A 17,403-nucleotide genomic window follows, 5' to 3' on the forward strand; every position below is an offset into this window, starting at 1 on the left:
ATCTCCCGCTGACTATCCGTTTCAATTCGACTTTCCTTTCCCATTCTGACTTGTCTGTCCATGGCCTCTTTTACTGCCATGATGAAGTCACACTGAGGCCGGAGGAGCAACACCTCATAGTCCATCTGGGTAGCCCTAACTTCAAGGCATGAACATCGATTTTGCTATGTTCTGGTATTTTCTCCTCCATCCCTCCTCTCTTTCTCCATTCTCCATTCTGGTCGCCCTCTCACCCTTTCTCGTCTCCTCATTTGCCTATCACCTCTCTCTAGTTCCCCTCCTTCTTCAATCGTCCACTGTCTTCTCCTATTAGATTCCTTCTTCTTCAGCCTTTTATGTCTTCAACCATCCTCCCATCCCCACACCTTCTTTCTCACCTGGTGTATGCTATCTCCTGCCAGCTTGTACTCCTTCCCTTCCACACCCACCCACGCCCCCCATCCCACCTTCTTATCCTGGCTGATTCACCCTACCTTTCCAGTCCTGATGAGGAGCCTTAGGCTGAAACATAGATTCTTTATTTCTCTCCACATATGCTGCCTGTCTTGCTGAGTTCTTCCAGCATTTTGTGTGCGTTGCTCAAGATTTCCAAAATCTCTTGTGGTTATGATCAGTATATTCTGTTTTTATTTTGTTTTGCTTTTGGCAAAAAAGAAATAGTAACTCTTAACTGTAATCAAGCAAATTTCCACTGAGATCAATTGGGCAAGTAGTTGGGCAAATCTACAGCAAAGGAAAATGATTCAGGTAATGTAGAAAGGACGAGTCCAGATGGAGAAACTGTTAAATCCCTGAATCTTTGAAGTCTTTAAAAGCACAAGACAATCCACTGATCTTGAAGCCACCTCCAAGTTCCTGTCAGCTACAACATAAATCACAAGAATCCATTCAGATGTGAGTTCAAGAGGTGGAAATAGTCAAATAATTGTGCGTGCGTGCATGCATGTGTAAGCATTAGCCAGTAGGGGCATCATGGTAGTGTAGTAGTTAGCACGGCTTACAATACAAGCAATCCAGATTTAATTCTTGTCGCAGCCTATGGGGAGTTTGTGCATTCTCTCCATGACCGTGTGGGTTTCGTCCGGGTGCTCCGGTTTCCTCCCACAGTCAAAGATGTACCAGTTGGTAGGTCACTTGGTAATTGTAAATGTCCGATGATTAGGTGAGAATTAAATTGGAAGTAGCTGGGCATGTGGCTCGAAAGGCCAATTCTCCATCTTAGTAAAATAAAGTAATACACAGTAAAAGATTGTTCAAGGCATCCGAGATAAAACTCATCAGCCTTTTTTTCCAATTGAGACATTTCATTTTGAAACTAAAGTAATAATACAGCAGCACAAATAAAAAAATGAAACAGTAGCATCTGTGTGAAAGTAATTTTCATCCTTTAAATTATAACATGGAATTGTGGGTTTTTACAGTCTGGCTCCAAGTGTTATAACTTCTCCCATACAATGATAAACATTTAGGTGCATGCAATCGAAAATGTAATGTTCTACAGCTCTCCTATACCAGCTTCATCAGGAAATCCACACAAAATGCTGGAGGAACTGAGCAGGTCAAGCAGCATATATGAAGTGGAATAAAGTGTCGACGTTTCGGGCCAAGAACCCTCTTCAGGACCCAAATTCACGACATATGTCTGCAGTAGTAATCCAATTTGGATTCGGATTCTGACATTAATATCATGGCCACCAACACCCCCACTTCCTCAGGACTGTAATCAGTAGTTATCGATGCATCATAGAAAGCATTCTGCCCAGATGCATAAAGCCTTGGTATGGTAACTGCTCTCCCTGTGACTGCTAAAAATTGGAGAGAATGCAGACACAACTCTATAGATCACAGGACCTAGCCTCCTTGCTATGGGCTTCAGTAAAGCAGCCAGCATAATCAAAGACCATACCCACCTCTGATATTCACTCTTCTCCTCTCTCCCATTGAGCAGAAGATACGAAAGTCTGAAATTGCATACCACCAGGTTTAAGGACAGTTTCTGTCCCACTGTTTTCAGACTCTTGAAATAACCTCTTGTCCAATAAGGACCTCACAATCTACCTCATTATGATCTTGCTCCTTATCGTTTACCAGCAATGCAGTTTTTTTTGGTAGTTTTCACTTTATCCTGCATTTTGTTTTACCTTGTTCGAGCCCAATGCACAGTGCATAAATCTGCCAATAAGCCATTCAAAACTATGGTTCAGACAGTTGTGGACTTGTGAGCGGCCGTCAAAGAATCCATCCCTCCCAACATCTTGGTTGCTCTGGCAAGGATTAACAGCACAAGTTCAAATAGTCCAGACTCTGGAATTTAAAATTAGGGAATACAATACGCAAGTGACTTTGGCCCTAAGATTTCATATTTATCAGAACCTAGAGATAAGGGAAATTTTCTCCAGCATCTTTAAGGCCACTAGGATGAGGATCAGGAAGGAAGGGTCAAACAAGAGATTAATTGAGCAAATTCGTGCTGCATCAGAATTATCTGCAATGAAGCTATATACTTGCATCCAATGTTCCTCTTCTTTACATTTTTACTGCATAGTGGAAGAACAGCACAAAAAATTGTGACTTTTCAGGACAGTCCTAAAGCCAGGTTTCAAACTGAAATAATGACAACTCCTTTTCTCCCGTAGTTGCTGCTCGAACCACTGCATGTTCCCAGTTTGTTTAATTGTTGCAAAATAATTGGTCATCAGTGGGAAATGGACATTAACCAAAGCACTTTTTGCATAAGTAACAGGCATGCGATTTGGATCTTCCTTGTCCTCTGCTCACTCTGTCAGTCAGTAAGATCTTCCACTTCAGTTTCACCTTCCCATACTTTGCTTGCCTCCTCCAATTCTCTTATAAACCCAAACTCCGGCAATAGATTTATTTTCAATGAATGGAATGTAAATAAAGCAAAACTAGGAGAGATATAAAATAGGCTAAGAAACCACCACCACCTAGTTTGCATTTTAAGACAAAATCAAAATCAATCCCAGCGACTTCCCTTGATCAAGGCAGATGTACAATTAGTGCTGAGGGCATCACAAGTCACAGTTAGTCAAGGTGTGAAATCAGGTGATTGGCAAAAACATATGTGGCTCTGTGAGGCACACTGCCTGAAAAGTTTAGTGACTGTGAACACTCATAGTGTGAGGAACATGAAGCTGTTAGCCTGGCAGCAAGATTACAAGCTGAACATGAAACAGCATTCAATGGAACAATGAAGAGAAGACCAGAGTGACAGAACAATCTGCTCTGACTTGCATCACCTGTCCTCCAATGGGAGCAAAAATAAATTATTTTGTTCTCTGCCTAGGGGAGGGTTTAAACTTATTTGGCAGGGGGATGGAAATCGGAATGATAGGGCTTAGGATAGGGGAATTGGTATACAGTTAGATACAGTGTGAAATGAGACTGGGAGGAAAGACAGGCAGAAGATAGGGCAAAGTTGCAGTCAGTGGGATGAGTTGAGGTGTTACATGGGGCAAAATTTAAAAGGGCGAGGAATACAAGACTGAAGTGTTATATTTGTATACACACTGTAAATGGAATAAGGTAGATGATCTTGTAGCACATTTAGAGATCGGCAGGTATAACGTTGTGGGCATCACTGAGCTGTGGCTGAAAGAAGATCATAGTTGGGAGTTTAACATTCAAGGAAAGGTCAGCCAGGTAGGCAGAGGGGATGGATGGTTCTGTCAGTAGAAAGTGAAATCAAATGTTTAGAAAGAGGTGACTGAGGATCAAAGGACATAGAATCCCTGTGGGTAGAGCTAAGAAACTGCAAGGGTAAAAAGACCTTGATGGGACTTATATACAGGCCTCCAAAAGAGTAGCCAGGTTGTGGAATACGAATTGCAATTGGAGATAGAAACTGCATGTCAAAAGGGCAACCTTACGATATGCAGGTAGATTGGAAAGGTGTGATTGGTGCTGAATCCCAAGAGGGGGAATTTGCACAATGCCTGTGAGAGGGCTTTTTAGATTAGCTTGCGGTTGAGCACACTAGGAAAAAGGCAATTCTAGATTGGGTGTTCTGTAATGAGTCAGATTTGATTAGGGAGCTTAAAGTAAAGGGACTGATTCTTTTCACATTGTCAGTGATTTGGATGATGGAATTCATGGCTTTGTGCCAAGTTTGCAGATGAGAAAAACATAGGTGGAGTGACAGGTAGTTTTGAGGAAGCAGGGAGTCTGTAGAAGGACTTAGGCAGATTGGGAGAATGGGCAAAGAAGTGGAAGATGGAAGTGCATGGTCATGCACTCTGGTAACTTCATAAAGACATAGAATGGGGAGAAAATTCAAAAATCAGAGGTGCCCAGAGGATCTAGTAGTCATTGTGAGGGTTCCATAAAGGTCAACTTGCAGGTTGAGCCCCTGGTATGCAAGAGAAATGCAACGTTAGCATTCATTTTGATAGAACTGGAATATAAGAGCAGGGATGCAAAGCTGAAGCTTTTAATGCGCTCATCAGATTACTCTTGGGAGTACCATGAGCAGTTTCGGGTCCCTTATCTAAGAAAAGATGTGCTGGCATTGAAGACGGTTGAGAGGAGTTTCACAGAGTGATTCTGGGAGACAAGGAGTTAACATATAAAGAACGTTTGATGGCTCTGGGTCTATACTCACTGGAAATTTGAACAATGGAGGTGGAATTCTTATTGAAACATCTCAAATTCTGAAAGGATGTAGAGAGGATAGAGGATTGGTCTAAGACCAGAGGACACATTCTCCGAATCGAGGGACATCCATTTAGAACAGAGATGAGGATGAATTTCTTTTAGCTAGAGTGTAGTGAACATGTGGAATTTATTACTACGGATGGCTGTGTAGGCCAGTTCACTGAGTATCTTTGAAGCAGATTTGACAGGTTTTTAATTAGTCAGGCCATCAAAAGCAATGGGAAGAAGAAAGGAGAATGAGGTTGAGAGGGATAATAAATCAGCCATGATAGAATGGCAGAACAGACTTGATGGGCCAAATGGCCAAATTCTGCTTCTATGTATGTCTGTGTTTTATTGGCAATTATGAAATTGATATCTGATTCAAAGCATACTTCTCTTGGTTCTATTGGCAGCTAGGAATTCAGATTTGATTCTTTGAAATACTTAGGCAAAATCCTCGCTGAATTCCCCTTTAATAAACTGCAATCATTTCAAATGTTTTGCTCTAATCAAGCAGAACAGTTAACTATTGAAGCACAAAAATGTTGCATTTATATTGATCAAAAATGCTTTAATTATGTGATGTATTCATGTCATAATAAAAGAAATAGATAATTTATGTGTTACTTTGGATTTCCAGCCTCTGCAGAATCTCTTGTGCATATATTACCATTATCTTAATTTGTCCATTTCTTTCGTCTTTGAAGCCTGATGGGTAATTGTAGCCACTAACTACGCCAATAATTTCACACTTGTGAACTGAAATATGTAATTCTCAAAAACAGAGACAGCCAAATGACAGATCTGTGGCCAAATAACCGACTTTGGTTTCCAAAAACCACAGTAATAAGCACCCAAGAGAAAGTGTCTCACTGAACAGACTGCTTTGTTTGTTTGATCTTAAAAATGTTGTTGCGGTCCGTTATATGCTTGGAAGTACTTCTGTTCAGGAACTGAAAAGATATTGAACGCTATCAGTTAGGATGACGCATGACTAAATTAAGATCCCATCTTATGATACAATGCAGTAGTTGAGGAACTGAGCTTCTCAAAACTGGTTTCATGGCTCTATATTTAAGGTATTACCTGCTCAGAACTGAAGAAGAGGCCTAAGGTGTGTGATCCTGAATTTCTTTTTATTGCATGTATTTTAGCACTTTATTCAATTTTTCTGATAACCAATTATTCTACTCAATAAATCAGACACGTTCTAAAACAGTGCAAAGGTGGTAAAGGTGAGGGGATATGTGGCGGGGTGGTTAGGGAGAATGGCAGTGACAGGCAGCAGAAGAGGAGCTTTTAGGTCAGAAGAAGCATACACTGCACGATTGAATGGTGAGATACGGGTTCAAAGTTCAAAGTGCATTCATTATCAAAGTATATGAACCGGCTGCAGTGAGCTCAGGGATGGCTCAGTGAATTCAGAGGTCCCAAGGAAGAGGGTCAAATATTGTGGAGATGGAATGGTAAGATTGCAAGATGCCGGTGTGCATGGCCGCACTGGCCTCACCAGCTCCAATCAACGGCAAAATTTCCTGCCCTGTTCGTCTTCTCTACGACTGGAGAAACAGCTGATCACAAACACTAAGATCTGAGAGTCTACCTCGTTTGCGAGCAGAATAATGAAGGTGCTGTGCAGTTACAGATTAACGAGAACTGAAGGCTCCATGGTCAGCCTACCACAGCTACTCAAGTAAGCGACTGTCAGAGGCAGTGCACTGGATACTGAAGCACAGGAGGTGCACCAGTATTCAAGCAAGAATTCAAGACGATCCCTGCAAGCTCACACTCTCGATTCTACTCACTAGACCAGGGGTCAGCAACCTTTACCACTGAAAGAGCCACTTGGACCCGTTTCCCACAGAAAAGAAAACACTGGGAGCCGCAAAACCCGTTTGACATTTAAAATGAAATAACACTGCATACAACGTTTTTTTTGCCTTTATGCTATGTATAAACAAACTATAATGTGTTGCATTTATGAAATTGATGAACTCCTGCAGAGAAAACGAAATTACATTTCTGCATGCAACAAAAACATTTTGAACTCCGAAAAAAAGACGTTGGGTTGAAAGTTACTTTTAAGTAAAATATTCAATGTCTATTTGAGTCCTTCTTGTATTTATGAAAAACGCCGAACTTAAATTTTCCGCCAGCAGCAAACCAAAAATAACGTCAGCCAGCTGTCATCCTGAAAAATGAAAGGACTATTTCACTGAACAATGAAAAAATATGAATATAAGTAAAATAATAGGCAATTAAAATATTTATCATACTTGGTTAATGGGATTTCTGCTCCTGGACCTCAGCGCACAGCGTCTGCACATCAGGGCTGTATGATGTCACCTTCATCTTTACACAGGATCGCAAGCTGTCATCTGTGAGGTTTTCAATATCACTCCATTTGTGTTTCTGAGCAAGAACGGCCTTCTGACGGGCAACATCTTCAAGGTCTGCTGTCAAGCGTCTAAACTTGGACACCCATATGTCTTTGTCGGCTATGTCGGCCAGTTCCATCTCAAGATCAGGTTGACTCACACCTGCCAATGCAGTCGTATTCAGTAGGGAAGGATCGATGCTTAAGGGAGTGACCGGGAAGGATAATGTGTTTTTTTCCTCTCTGAACTCACAGAAGCGTTTCCCAAACGATGTTTGCATTGCGATGATTGCAGAATGTAAATACTCCGAAATTATCATGTCGTGACCTTGTTTGAACTCTCTCAAATTGGGGAAGTGAGACAAAGTGCCTTTCTGTAAATCTCTGGCAAGCACTGTCAACTTGCGCTCGAATGCCAAAACATCCTCCAACATGTGCAGGGCTGTACGTCCTTTCCCCTGAAGAGCTGTGTTCAGCGTGTTCAGGTGCGCTGTCATGTCTACCATGAAGTGTAGCTTTTCCAGCCACTCTGGCTGTTCCAGCTCAGGAAAGGTGAGCCCTTTGCTGCCCAGGAAAGTTTTCACTTCTTCCAGACACGCGACAAAGCGTTTCAGCATCTTCCGTCTGGACAGCCAGCGATAAAAAACACGTTGTAGCGGTGTCAGTAAACTGCAGTCAAAGATAGCTTTATTCGAACTAAACAGCCTTGCTTTTCAGCTTCCCTCAACCCAGCCCCCATGGACGCAGATGCTGCAAAAGACGCGTACTCACAAACCCCCGTAGGCTATCTCCCTTAGCCGGAATGCTGGCTAATTGTGAGCCGTTTTATGATGTGGCAGGAAATGTGTCGCTACACTTAGGTTGTACAAGATCACCATAATTACATTTCAAAAGCTAACAAACTAACATAAAATACATTTTAATTAAATACTGACCAATTATTTCCCAAAGCCACAGGGAGCCGCAGCACAGAGGTGAAAGAGCCACAAATGGCTCGGGAGCCGCAGGTTGCCGACCCCCGCACTAGACAATAAGCTGTATTTGCTACGTTTGCAGCTGAACAAGCAGGAAATGACGGACTGCTTCACACTCATCCTGACAGGAATGGGGCTCCCAGACTCGGCCATCCAGGCAGACGGCCTCACCCCTTTTCAGGCAGACAGTAATCTGCAACCTCCGGCACAGTCCACTGAGGAAATAAGTGTGTCTACTTCAATAAAAACTGGTGTGACGACACCTCGGTGATGGCTTACTTATCACCACTCGTAGATTATAAAATGTGAGGGGCCGGCCCTTCGACTTACTGAGGGAGTTCTCTGCCATTTTGATTATTGTACTTTACATCACCACCCCCACCCCACCTTTGCGAGTGTTGGACGACTCGGGGCATTCCGGAGTTTGGAGTTCAATTCCTGTGCTGTACTGTAAGGAATGGCTGTACGTCCTCCCTGTGGGATATGTGGGTTTTCCCCCAAGTGCTCTGGTTTCCTCCCACAGACCAAAGATGTAAACTGTCCAGTGATTAGGTTAGGGTTAATTGAGGTTGTGAGGTTGCTGAGCCAGCATAGCTCAAAAGGCTGGAAGGGTCTACTCTGAGCTGCATCACTAAATAAGTAGATAGATAGATTAGATAAAGGGCCTCGGGAGCTCTACGGCACAAGCTGCAATCTCAAAGTCATTCGCCCCGATGGTGTGTTCATTGTTGCTGAATTCCATCCTGCCAATTTAAAAACAGTTCTGCCAAAGTTCTCCCAGCATGACAACTTGGCAACCAGAGGAGAGAATATGTTAGGCCTGGGTTATACCAATGCTTATGGAGCCGAAAAGGCAGCTCCCTGCCCTCACCTTGTGTGTAGTCAGACCACATATCCATTTTGCTATTCCCACACAGAGTCTACTGGTTAAACAAGTCAAACCAGGGCATCAGGACCTGGCCAGAAGGTGCCGCCTCAGCTCTGCAGGACTGCTTCAAAAGCATGGATTGGGGCATATTCAGGAAGGCAGCTACCTACGATCATCACGTCAACATTGATGAACGTGTGGGATCGGTGAACGGCTAGGCAGGTAAGTGCCAAGAGGACGCAACTGTGATTAAACATGACACTGCCAGGGCAAACCACAAACCATGGCTGAATGCAGAGGTTCATGCACTGCCTGGGAATCGGGATGCTCCGGGGAACACGAAATCTCAAAAGGTCAGCAAGAGCCATTCTCGCCCATGCCTTTGGGAAGGAAAAGTATGATTATGCACAGGAAATCCAGCGACTCCTTTGTGACACCAGGGACATGTGGCAAGGCATACAAAACATAACTGATTACAAGTCCACCCTGCGTGTCAACGACAGCCACACCTCTTTCTGATAGGCTGAATGCCTTTTATGCATGATTTGACGCATTGAATGATGTAATATTGAGGAAAACCCCACCTCTCCCCGAGGAACTGGCACCCTGTCTGGCCACAGCTGAGGTGAGGGAGAACTTAGGCAGTATAAACTCACGCAACAACACAGGGTCAGAAAACGTATCTGGTTGGGCGCTGAAGGAATGTGCGGCCTAGCTAACAGAGGTCTTAACGGACACCTTTAGTACCTTCTGAAGCAGTCTACTGTCACTGCAGACTTCAAGGTAGTCAACATTATTCTGGTGCCCAAGAGACCAATGGTAACTCAAAGTTCAAAGTAACGTTATTATCAAAATACATATACGTCACCATATATAAATGTAAAATTCATTTTTCTGTGAGCATTAAGTACAAGGAACATAATCGAATAAATGAAAGATAATACTCAATAGGCTGAAAAACAACCAATGTGCAAAATAACAACAAAGCTGTGCAAATACAAAAAGAAAAAGAAAAACATTATTAATACTAAATAAAGAAGCAATAAATACCTGGAACATGAGATGAAGAATCCTTGAAAGTGAATCCAGTTCAGTGATTGGGTGAGTGAAGTTGGCCCCACTGGTTCAAGAGCCTGATTGTTGAGGGGTATTAATGGTTTCTGAACCTGGTTCCTGCTGGCCTAAGTGATTACCACCTAGTGACACTGACTTCAATGATCGTGAAGCACAAAGCCCTACAGAGGATTGTAAAAAGCACTGAGAGGATCACCAGGGTCCTCCTCACCCTCCTGTTTGTGACATTTACCAGGAGTGTTGTATATGAAGGGCCCATAGTATTGTTGAGGATCCCTAACACTCATCCTGCAATTTCTTTGATCAACTACCATCAGGAAGGAGGTACAGGAGCATCAGGACTAGGACCGCCAAACTGGGAAACAACTTCTTCCCTTAGGCTCTGAGACTAATAAACACCCCGCCGTCACTGTGGTCTCGTCACCAGGACGATGAACTGTTTACTGTCTACTTGTACTGCATAGCACATACATTTTGAATTATATTTTATTACCTTATCTTGTTTTATGTGCTGTGTATGTTTACAAAGACAGGTGTGTAAAAAGGGCCCAAAGGATCAAACTGCTCCAGCTGCTACCATCCGGAAAACGGTACCGCAGCATGAAAGGCAGGACCAGCAGGATCCAGGGCAGCTTCTTCCACAAGGCCATCAGACTGATTAACTCACGCGGACACAACTGTATTTCTCAGTTATATTATGACTATCCTGATGTACATACTATCCTGTTATAAATCATTATAAATTGTATATTGCACATTTAGACGGAGACGAAGAATTTTACTCATGTATGTCAAAGTTGTAAGCAATGATGTCAATTCAATTCAATGCAATATATGTTTTGAGGATCACAATGGTCCACAGGAACACTGTTTTGTTTGGTTGTATACATGTATACTCAGATGACAATAAACTTGAATTTAACTTGAACTTATTAGACAGATCCCCTTAGTGAACCTCCTTTCGATGTAGAAGAGGGGGATGCTGAGGTTCAAAGTTGAAAGTAAGTTTATTATCAAAGTACATATTGTATGTCAGCTGTACAATCTGCGATTCATTTTCATTCCAAGGTATTCACAATAAATACAAAAAAATTAATTAATAAACAATAAATATCAAGAACATGAGATGAAGAATCCTTGAAAGCAAGTCCATAGGTTTTGAAATCAGTTCAGTGTTTGGGTGAATGAAATTATCCCCTCTGGTTCAGGAGTCTGATAGATGAGGGGTAGAACCATTCCTGAACCTGATGGTGTGGGTCCTGAGGCTCCTATACCTTTTTCCTGATGGCAGCTGTGGGAAGAGAGCACAGCCTGGACATTGGGTGTGCTTGATGATGGATGCTGCTTTCCTGCAACATCGCTCCATGCTGATGTGCTCTGTGGTGTGGATGGATCAGGCTGTATCCACTCATCCTGGGCTAAGAGGAAACATAACCTTGTAGCCTCTGCCCCTGCAAAGGTACCTCTCAATCCTGATTGCTCTTTGCATCTGCTTGGTTTGCCAAATTGTGGAAAACCTATCAACGCAAGCTAGAACTAGGCAACCTTGTTGAAGTGAAGACAAAATTTCAGAAGAGATTAGCTTTATTCGTCACATACACTGAAACATCGAATCATCCAGTGAAATGGGTTGTTCCCTTCAACAAATACTGCTGAAGGCAACCCGCAGAGTCACCATGCTTTCAGCACAAACACAGCACGTCCACAATTTATTAACCCCATCCAAACGTGGGAGCAAACCAGAGCACCCAAAGGAAACCCGAAACAGTCTTGCGGAGAACGTAGAAACTCCTTACAGAGATGGGAGCTGAACCCTGACTGCCGATCACCATCACTGTAAAGCTTTGTGCTAACCACAACTCTACCATGTCACTCTTTCAGCTCTCAAGGCTGGGCTGGCCACTATCTGCTCTTCAGACTTTGAAATGCATTGGCATTGGGTTCAAAATTTTAACTGAAGTTTAAATTCCTTTCTGCTCTAATATATCCACCTTTGGAGGTCGAAGTTGCCCCTGTGATGTGTGGCTGTTTAGCCTTTCTCTGTTTAATATTGACAGCGTATATGATTACCCTTTGTACTTTGAGATGAGAAAGGATATAGGATGGCATGCTTGAAGCTCCTCATACGTTTACATACTTCAGGCCAGATATTACCTCTATACGTCCACAAACTTCATCATTACCAGTAGCTGACTGATGCTGATCTAGGACCAAACTCCACCCAGCTGAGACTCATACGTTTTCACACTCAGAGCTGGAAATTGGAAAATATGGAGCACGTAAAGAAATAATAAATTGTTTATCCTCCTAATTTTTAAAAAAATATATTCTAAGCCACGACTGATCACAGAGTTAGGGAGCAGTCGGGGTAGCAGACAAATTATTTTATTTTACAAAGTGTAAAATAAGCAGAGATGGTCACTGTGACATGTAAGATCTTCATTTTGTCCCAAGTAGCCAGAACAGACCATTTAAATTTAAGAAAAAACACATTTTCAAACCCTGTTTATCAGAAGGCTAATTTATTTTGGTCTGAAGCCTGCAGTTCAGAAAAAAATGCAAGATATTTCCTGCCATAAAAATATGATTTGACCAAGAAGAGCAAAACTGAATGAAAAAGCAGAACACACAGGCAAATCCAATTCAAGCTGAATGAAGTTTTAATTTACAGACAAATATTTAATGATTTCAAGTTTAACCATAAAACTAGAAGGAACAGCTAGCAGTGTAAATAAAGGCAGATGTCCAACACTGCACGTGGAGCTAACTAGAAAACGATGAAAGTGGACAAGAGCAAGAAATGAAGACTGAAAATACACATGTGTATTGTTGGGAAAGACTACCGGCAGAGAATTGGCCTGAAAGGCAGTCAATTCCCTTGTTGGCAAGTCAATCTTGCTTTTCAAGGCACCTTCAACTTTCATGTCGATGCAACTCTGTGTAGTAGTACAGATGTAGCAGAGATCAAATACTGGTTCATTTGGACTCCTGTTCTGAATCCAGGGGAGAGCTCAGTCTCCGGGGACTGAGCTCTGGGGAGAGATGATACACTGTGTACCTGGCTCCTCAGCTCTTTGCCAGGGATGGTGTAGATAGAACATACATCTTCATTAATTTGAAACTGAATGGAAAAGATCCATAAAGGCAGATAACCTTTTATTCGTTATTTTATCCATGTGAATAAAATAAATGTCCATGTGAAATTCGTTCAAATAAATATAATTTTCTGAAAATCTCATTAAGATATTTAAATATATTTCAACAGCTTGTAGAAATAGTTGAAAAGATCTTTGAAAGTAGAAGCTGTTCTTTCAAGGTGATCGGCTGGCGGTCCCGGGTCTGAGCAGTAAGTTAGGACAGCCGTGTCAGACGGTCAATGTGTAGTGCTACAAAGTTATCCTGGGATGGAAAGGGTTAATGTATGGGGAACATCTGATGGCTCTGGGCCTGTATTCCTTGGAATTAAGAATTAAGATCACATCGAAACCTATCAAATTTTGAAAGGCCCAGACAGAGTGCACATGGAGAGGCTGTTTTCAATAGAGTCTATTGAAAGTCTAGAACCAGAGGGCACAGACTCAGAATAGAAGAACATCCCTTTAGAACAGAGATGAGGATGAATTTCTTTAGCCAGAGGATGGTGAATCTGTGGAATCCATTGCTACAGAGGGCTGTGGAGACCAAGTCTTTAGCTATAATTAAAGGAAGTTGATAGGTACTTAATTAGTAAGGGTGCCAAAGGCTACAGGGAGGACAGATGAATGGGATTGAGATGGAAGATAAATCAGCCATGATTGAATAGCCAGTTGACTAGATGGGCTAAATAGGCTATGGAATTCTGCTCCTATGTCTTATGCTCTTAAAAGTTCACAGTCACAGAGAACACTGGGTGAAGAAGGGTGCAGATGGAGTGGAGAGACTGGAAGGTAACTGAAGCTGGGGATTGCTAAAGGTGAGACACAGGCCATAATATCCATGATTTCACCAATCCAAACACAGCTTTCTTCCATTCAGAAGCAGTTAGATTAGATGCCTATTTTAATGCTGATCACATTTAATATGGCAACACTGATTTTCCTCCATTGAGTCAGCAAATTTCAATTTTAAGCCAATTTTTTTTTTAACAGAACTTAGATGTACTTGATAATATGGATTCTTTTAAAATATGTTCATTTAGAACAAGGAACGTGGAGCACAGCAGTACAGGAACAGCCCCTTGGCCCACCTTGTCTGTAGGGACCATGATGCCAATCGAAACTGATCCTATCTGTCTGACCACGTTCCTCTATTCTAATGTGTGTCAATGTCTCTTAAATGTTATAGAAACATAAAAACATAGAAAACCTACAGCAAAATACAGGCCCTTCAGCCCACGAAGCTGTGCCGAACATGTCCTTACCTTAGGATAGGGTTACCCATACCCCTCCATTTTTCTAAGCTCCATGTACCTATCCAGGAGTCTCTGTTGTATCTGCCTCCACCACCATCGCCAGCTGCCCATTCCACACACTCACCACTCTCTGCGTAAAACACTTACCCCTGGCATCTCCTCTGTACCTACTTCCAAGCACCTTAAAACTGTATCCTCTCATGTTAGCTGTTTCAGCCCTGGGAAAAAGCCTCTGACTATCCACACAATCAATGCCTTTCATTACTGTGTACACCTCTATCAGGTCACCTCTCATCATCCGTCGCTCCAAGGAGAAAAGGCAGAGTTCACTCAACCTATTCTCATAAGGCATGCTCCCCACTCTAGGCCACATCCTTGTAACTCTCCTCTGCACCCTTTCTATGGTTTCCACATCTTTCCTGTAGCAAGGCAACCAGAACTGAGCACAATACTCCAAGTGGGGACTGACCAGGGTCCTATATAACTGCAACATTACCTCTCGGCTCCTAAATTCAATTCCACAATTGATGAAGACCAATAAACTATTTGCCTTCTGAACCACAGAGTCAACCTGCGCAGCTGCCTTGAGTGTCCTATGGACTTGGACCCAAAGATCCCTCTGATCCTCCACATTGCCAAGAGTTTTGCCATTAATACTATATTCTGCCATCATATTTGACCTACCAAAATGAACCACCTCACACTTAGCTGGGTTGAACTCCACCTGCCACTTCTCAGCCCAGTTCTGCATCCTATCAATGTCCCACTGTAACCTCTGACAGCCCTCCACACTATCCACAACACCCCCAACCCCCTCTGATCGTCTGGCTTGGGTTCGCATCTACATCATCCAATAACACTGCACTCTGACTGTGATTCTTTCAGGTCAGGGTTCCCACCCTTTCTTATGCCATAGGCCAATACCATTAAACTGAGGTTGGGAAACCCTGTTTTAGGTCCTCATCAATAGCCTTCTCCCCGCATAATGATGAGAACAGCAGCAGACAGAGTGAGAGAACTCTGAATGTCAATGTACAAGTGTACAGTTTTAAATGCAGTGCTAAGAATCACTGAAAAACATTGGCAATGCCACAAATGACACTCATTTCCTAAAGTCAGATTTTGAAAGCCCAGTCACATTGTCACAGCAATAGGAAGAAGCTGTTAAACACTGGCTGCAGCACTGAATAAACACCAGAAAGGACATCTGTGAATGGAATCCATCTCTCATTTAAAAACTTCACTAACTATGGTACCACTAGTTTCCCTACATTGAATGAAGTTAAATATTTCAAACTAAACCAAATGTGTTAGGGTGGGACTAGATTTGTGGTTTCATGTGGCTAGCAAGCCCAGTACTTGAAGATACTGAATTACTAGGCCAGACTGAGGCTGAAGCCATCTGAAACCAAAATATGAATGATATAGGAAAATAGAAATTTTAGCATTAGATGCAGATAAGTTGCTGTTGCCTCAGAGTTCTGACAGAACTAAGTTATTACTTGAACATAGATCACTGTATATAGTGAACAGCTTGGGGCCCCTCATCTAAGAAAAGATGAGCTGGCTTTGGAGAGGGTCCAGAGGTTCACAAGAATTATTCTGGGAATGAAAGGGTTAATGCTTCAGGAGCATTTGATGGCTCTGAGCCTGTATTCACTGGAGTTTAGAAGCGTAAGAGCGGGATCTTATTGAAACCTATCGGATATTGAAAGGCCTACATAGAGTGGATGTGCAGAGGAGGTTTCCTATAGTTGGAGAGTCCAGGAGCAGAGGGGCACAGCCTCTGATTAGAGGGATGTCCATTTAGAACACAGATAAGAAGGAATTTCTTTAGCCGGAGGGTGGTGAATCTGTGGAATTCATTGCCACAGATGGCTGTGGAGGTCAAGTCATTGGGTGTATTTAAGGCAGAGGTTGATAGGTTCTTGATTACTCAGGGTGTCAAAGGTAGCAGAGAGAAGACAGGAGAATGGGGCTGGGAGAGATGATAAATCAGCCATGATGGGATGACTTGATGGGTCAAATGGCCTAATTCTGTTACTATGACTTATATTCCTCTGAATTACTTTGGTATCATAGGAAGCTCTCTCAACATTAGATTATTATTTATCATATTATGCTGCACTGTTTAATTACCCATGCAGGGGGCACTCCATAGATGGAACCAGATCTAAAATCTAGGTATACCACAGGTACTAATCACTGCAAGAGAGAGAGAAAAAGGGGATGCTAATACAAGGGCCCTGATGATTATGAAATCCCACATAAAGACAATTAACATGGAGGATTTACCTGGGTGACGGCCAACAAGGTCCTTCACAAGCTTTCCACTATAATTCAAATATTATCCCGATTCTTTCCTTAAAGCGATTAGCAATGCAGCAGCATGCACGAGAAGGCAATTGTTTTCTAAGATTCCGTTTTGATACTGTTACAGAGTATTTACATTACAGAAATAAAACATTCAGCCCAAAATTCTAACACTGGTATTTATGTTATAAATTATTGTTTCCCTGCCTTTCTCTTCTGTGGCAAACTACATATACCCGTCTGGACACGACCCCCCCCCCCCACCCCGCTGACTGCTCCTGTGGCTCCTCCCACAGACCCCGGTATAAAGGCGACTGGAGGCACTGCTCCTCCCTCAGTCTCCAGGATGTTGTGTGGTGGTCACTTGCTGCTGATGGTGCTTTCTTCCAGCCAATAAAGGCCTACCTTGACTCACGTCTCCGAGAGATATTGATGGTGCATCATCTTCCAACCCAACAAGAATTTTATTTTCTCTACCTCTACCTTAAAGATGCCTCTGGTATTGCGGCAATTACTCCCTTTGGCAGCAAATTCTACATGTTCATCGATCCATGTGACCAGGTTTCTCCTGAATTCACTTTATTGGATTTATTTCTTCCTCATCTATTGAATTTAGAGGTACCCAACCTGGGGTCCATGGAGCTCTCAGTTAATGGTAGAAATCCATGACATAAAAAGCTCTTGTACTGCTATTCAAAGATTACCATTTCTTTAAATTTGCTTTTGCACAGTTTATTGTCTTCTGCATTCC

At 42.5% G+C, this 17,403-nt stretch overlaps 2 protein-coding genes across 2 annotated transcripts in view; both read right to left on the reverse strand.

Annotated features, from left to right (window-relative positions):
* The window catches only part of pdzd2 (PDZ domain containing 2), a 445,568-nt gene that overhangs the window by 211,887 nt on the left and 216,278 nt on the right, over positions 1–17,403 (reverse strand). The gene's annotated exons all lie outside the window — the stretch shown is intronic.
* On the reverse strand, positions 6,429–8,112 carry LOC132404949 (general transcription factor II-I repeat domain-containing protein 2-like). Its single transcript, XM_059989571.1, has 2 exons — positions 6,933–8,112; positions 6,429–6,847 (listed from the first exon to the last, which is right to left on the reverse strand). The coding sequence occupies exon 1, from the start codon at positions 7,648–7,650 to the stop codon at positions 6,937–6,939; it is 714 nt and encodes a 237-aa protein (XP_059845554.1). The 5' UTR covers positions 7,651–8,112; the 3' UTR covers positions 6,429–6,847; positions 6,933–6,936.

Source organism: Hypanus sabinus, chromosome 14, assembly GCF_030144855.1.
Source record: "Hypanus sabinus isolate sHypSab1 chromosome 14, sHypSab1.hap1, whole genome shotgun sequence".
In the NCBI taxonomy this organism is placed as follows: Eukaryota; Metazoa; Chordata; class Chondrichthyes; order Myliobatiformes; family Dasyatidae; genus Hypanus; species Hypanus sabinus.

Excerpts from the sequence above, each read along its gene's own strand:
- LOC132404949 (XM_059989571.1), bottom strand. The coding sequence starts at position 7,650 with ATGCTGAAACGCTTTGTCGCGTGTCTGGAAGAAGTGAAAACTTTCCTG.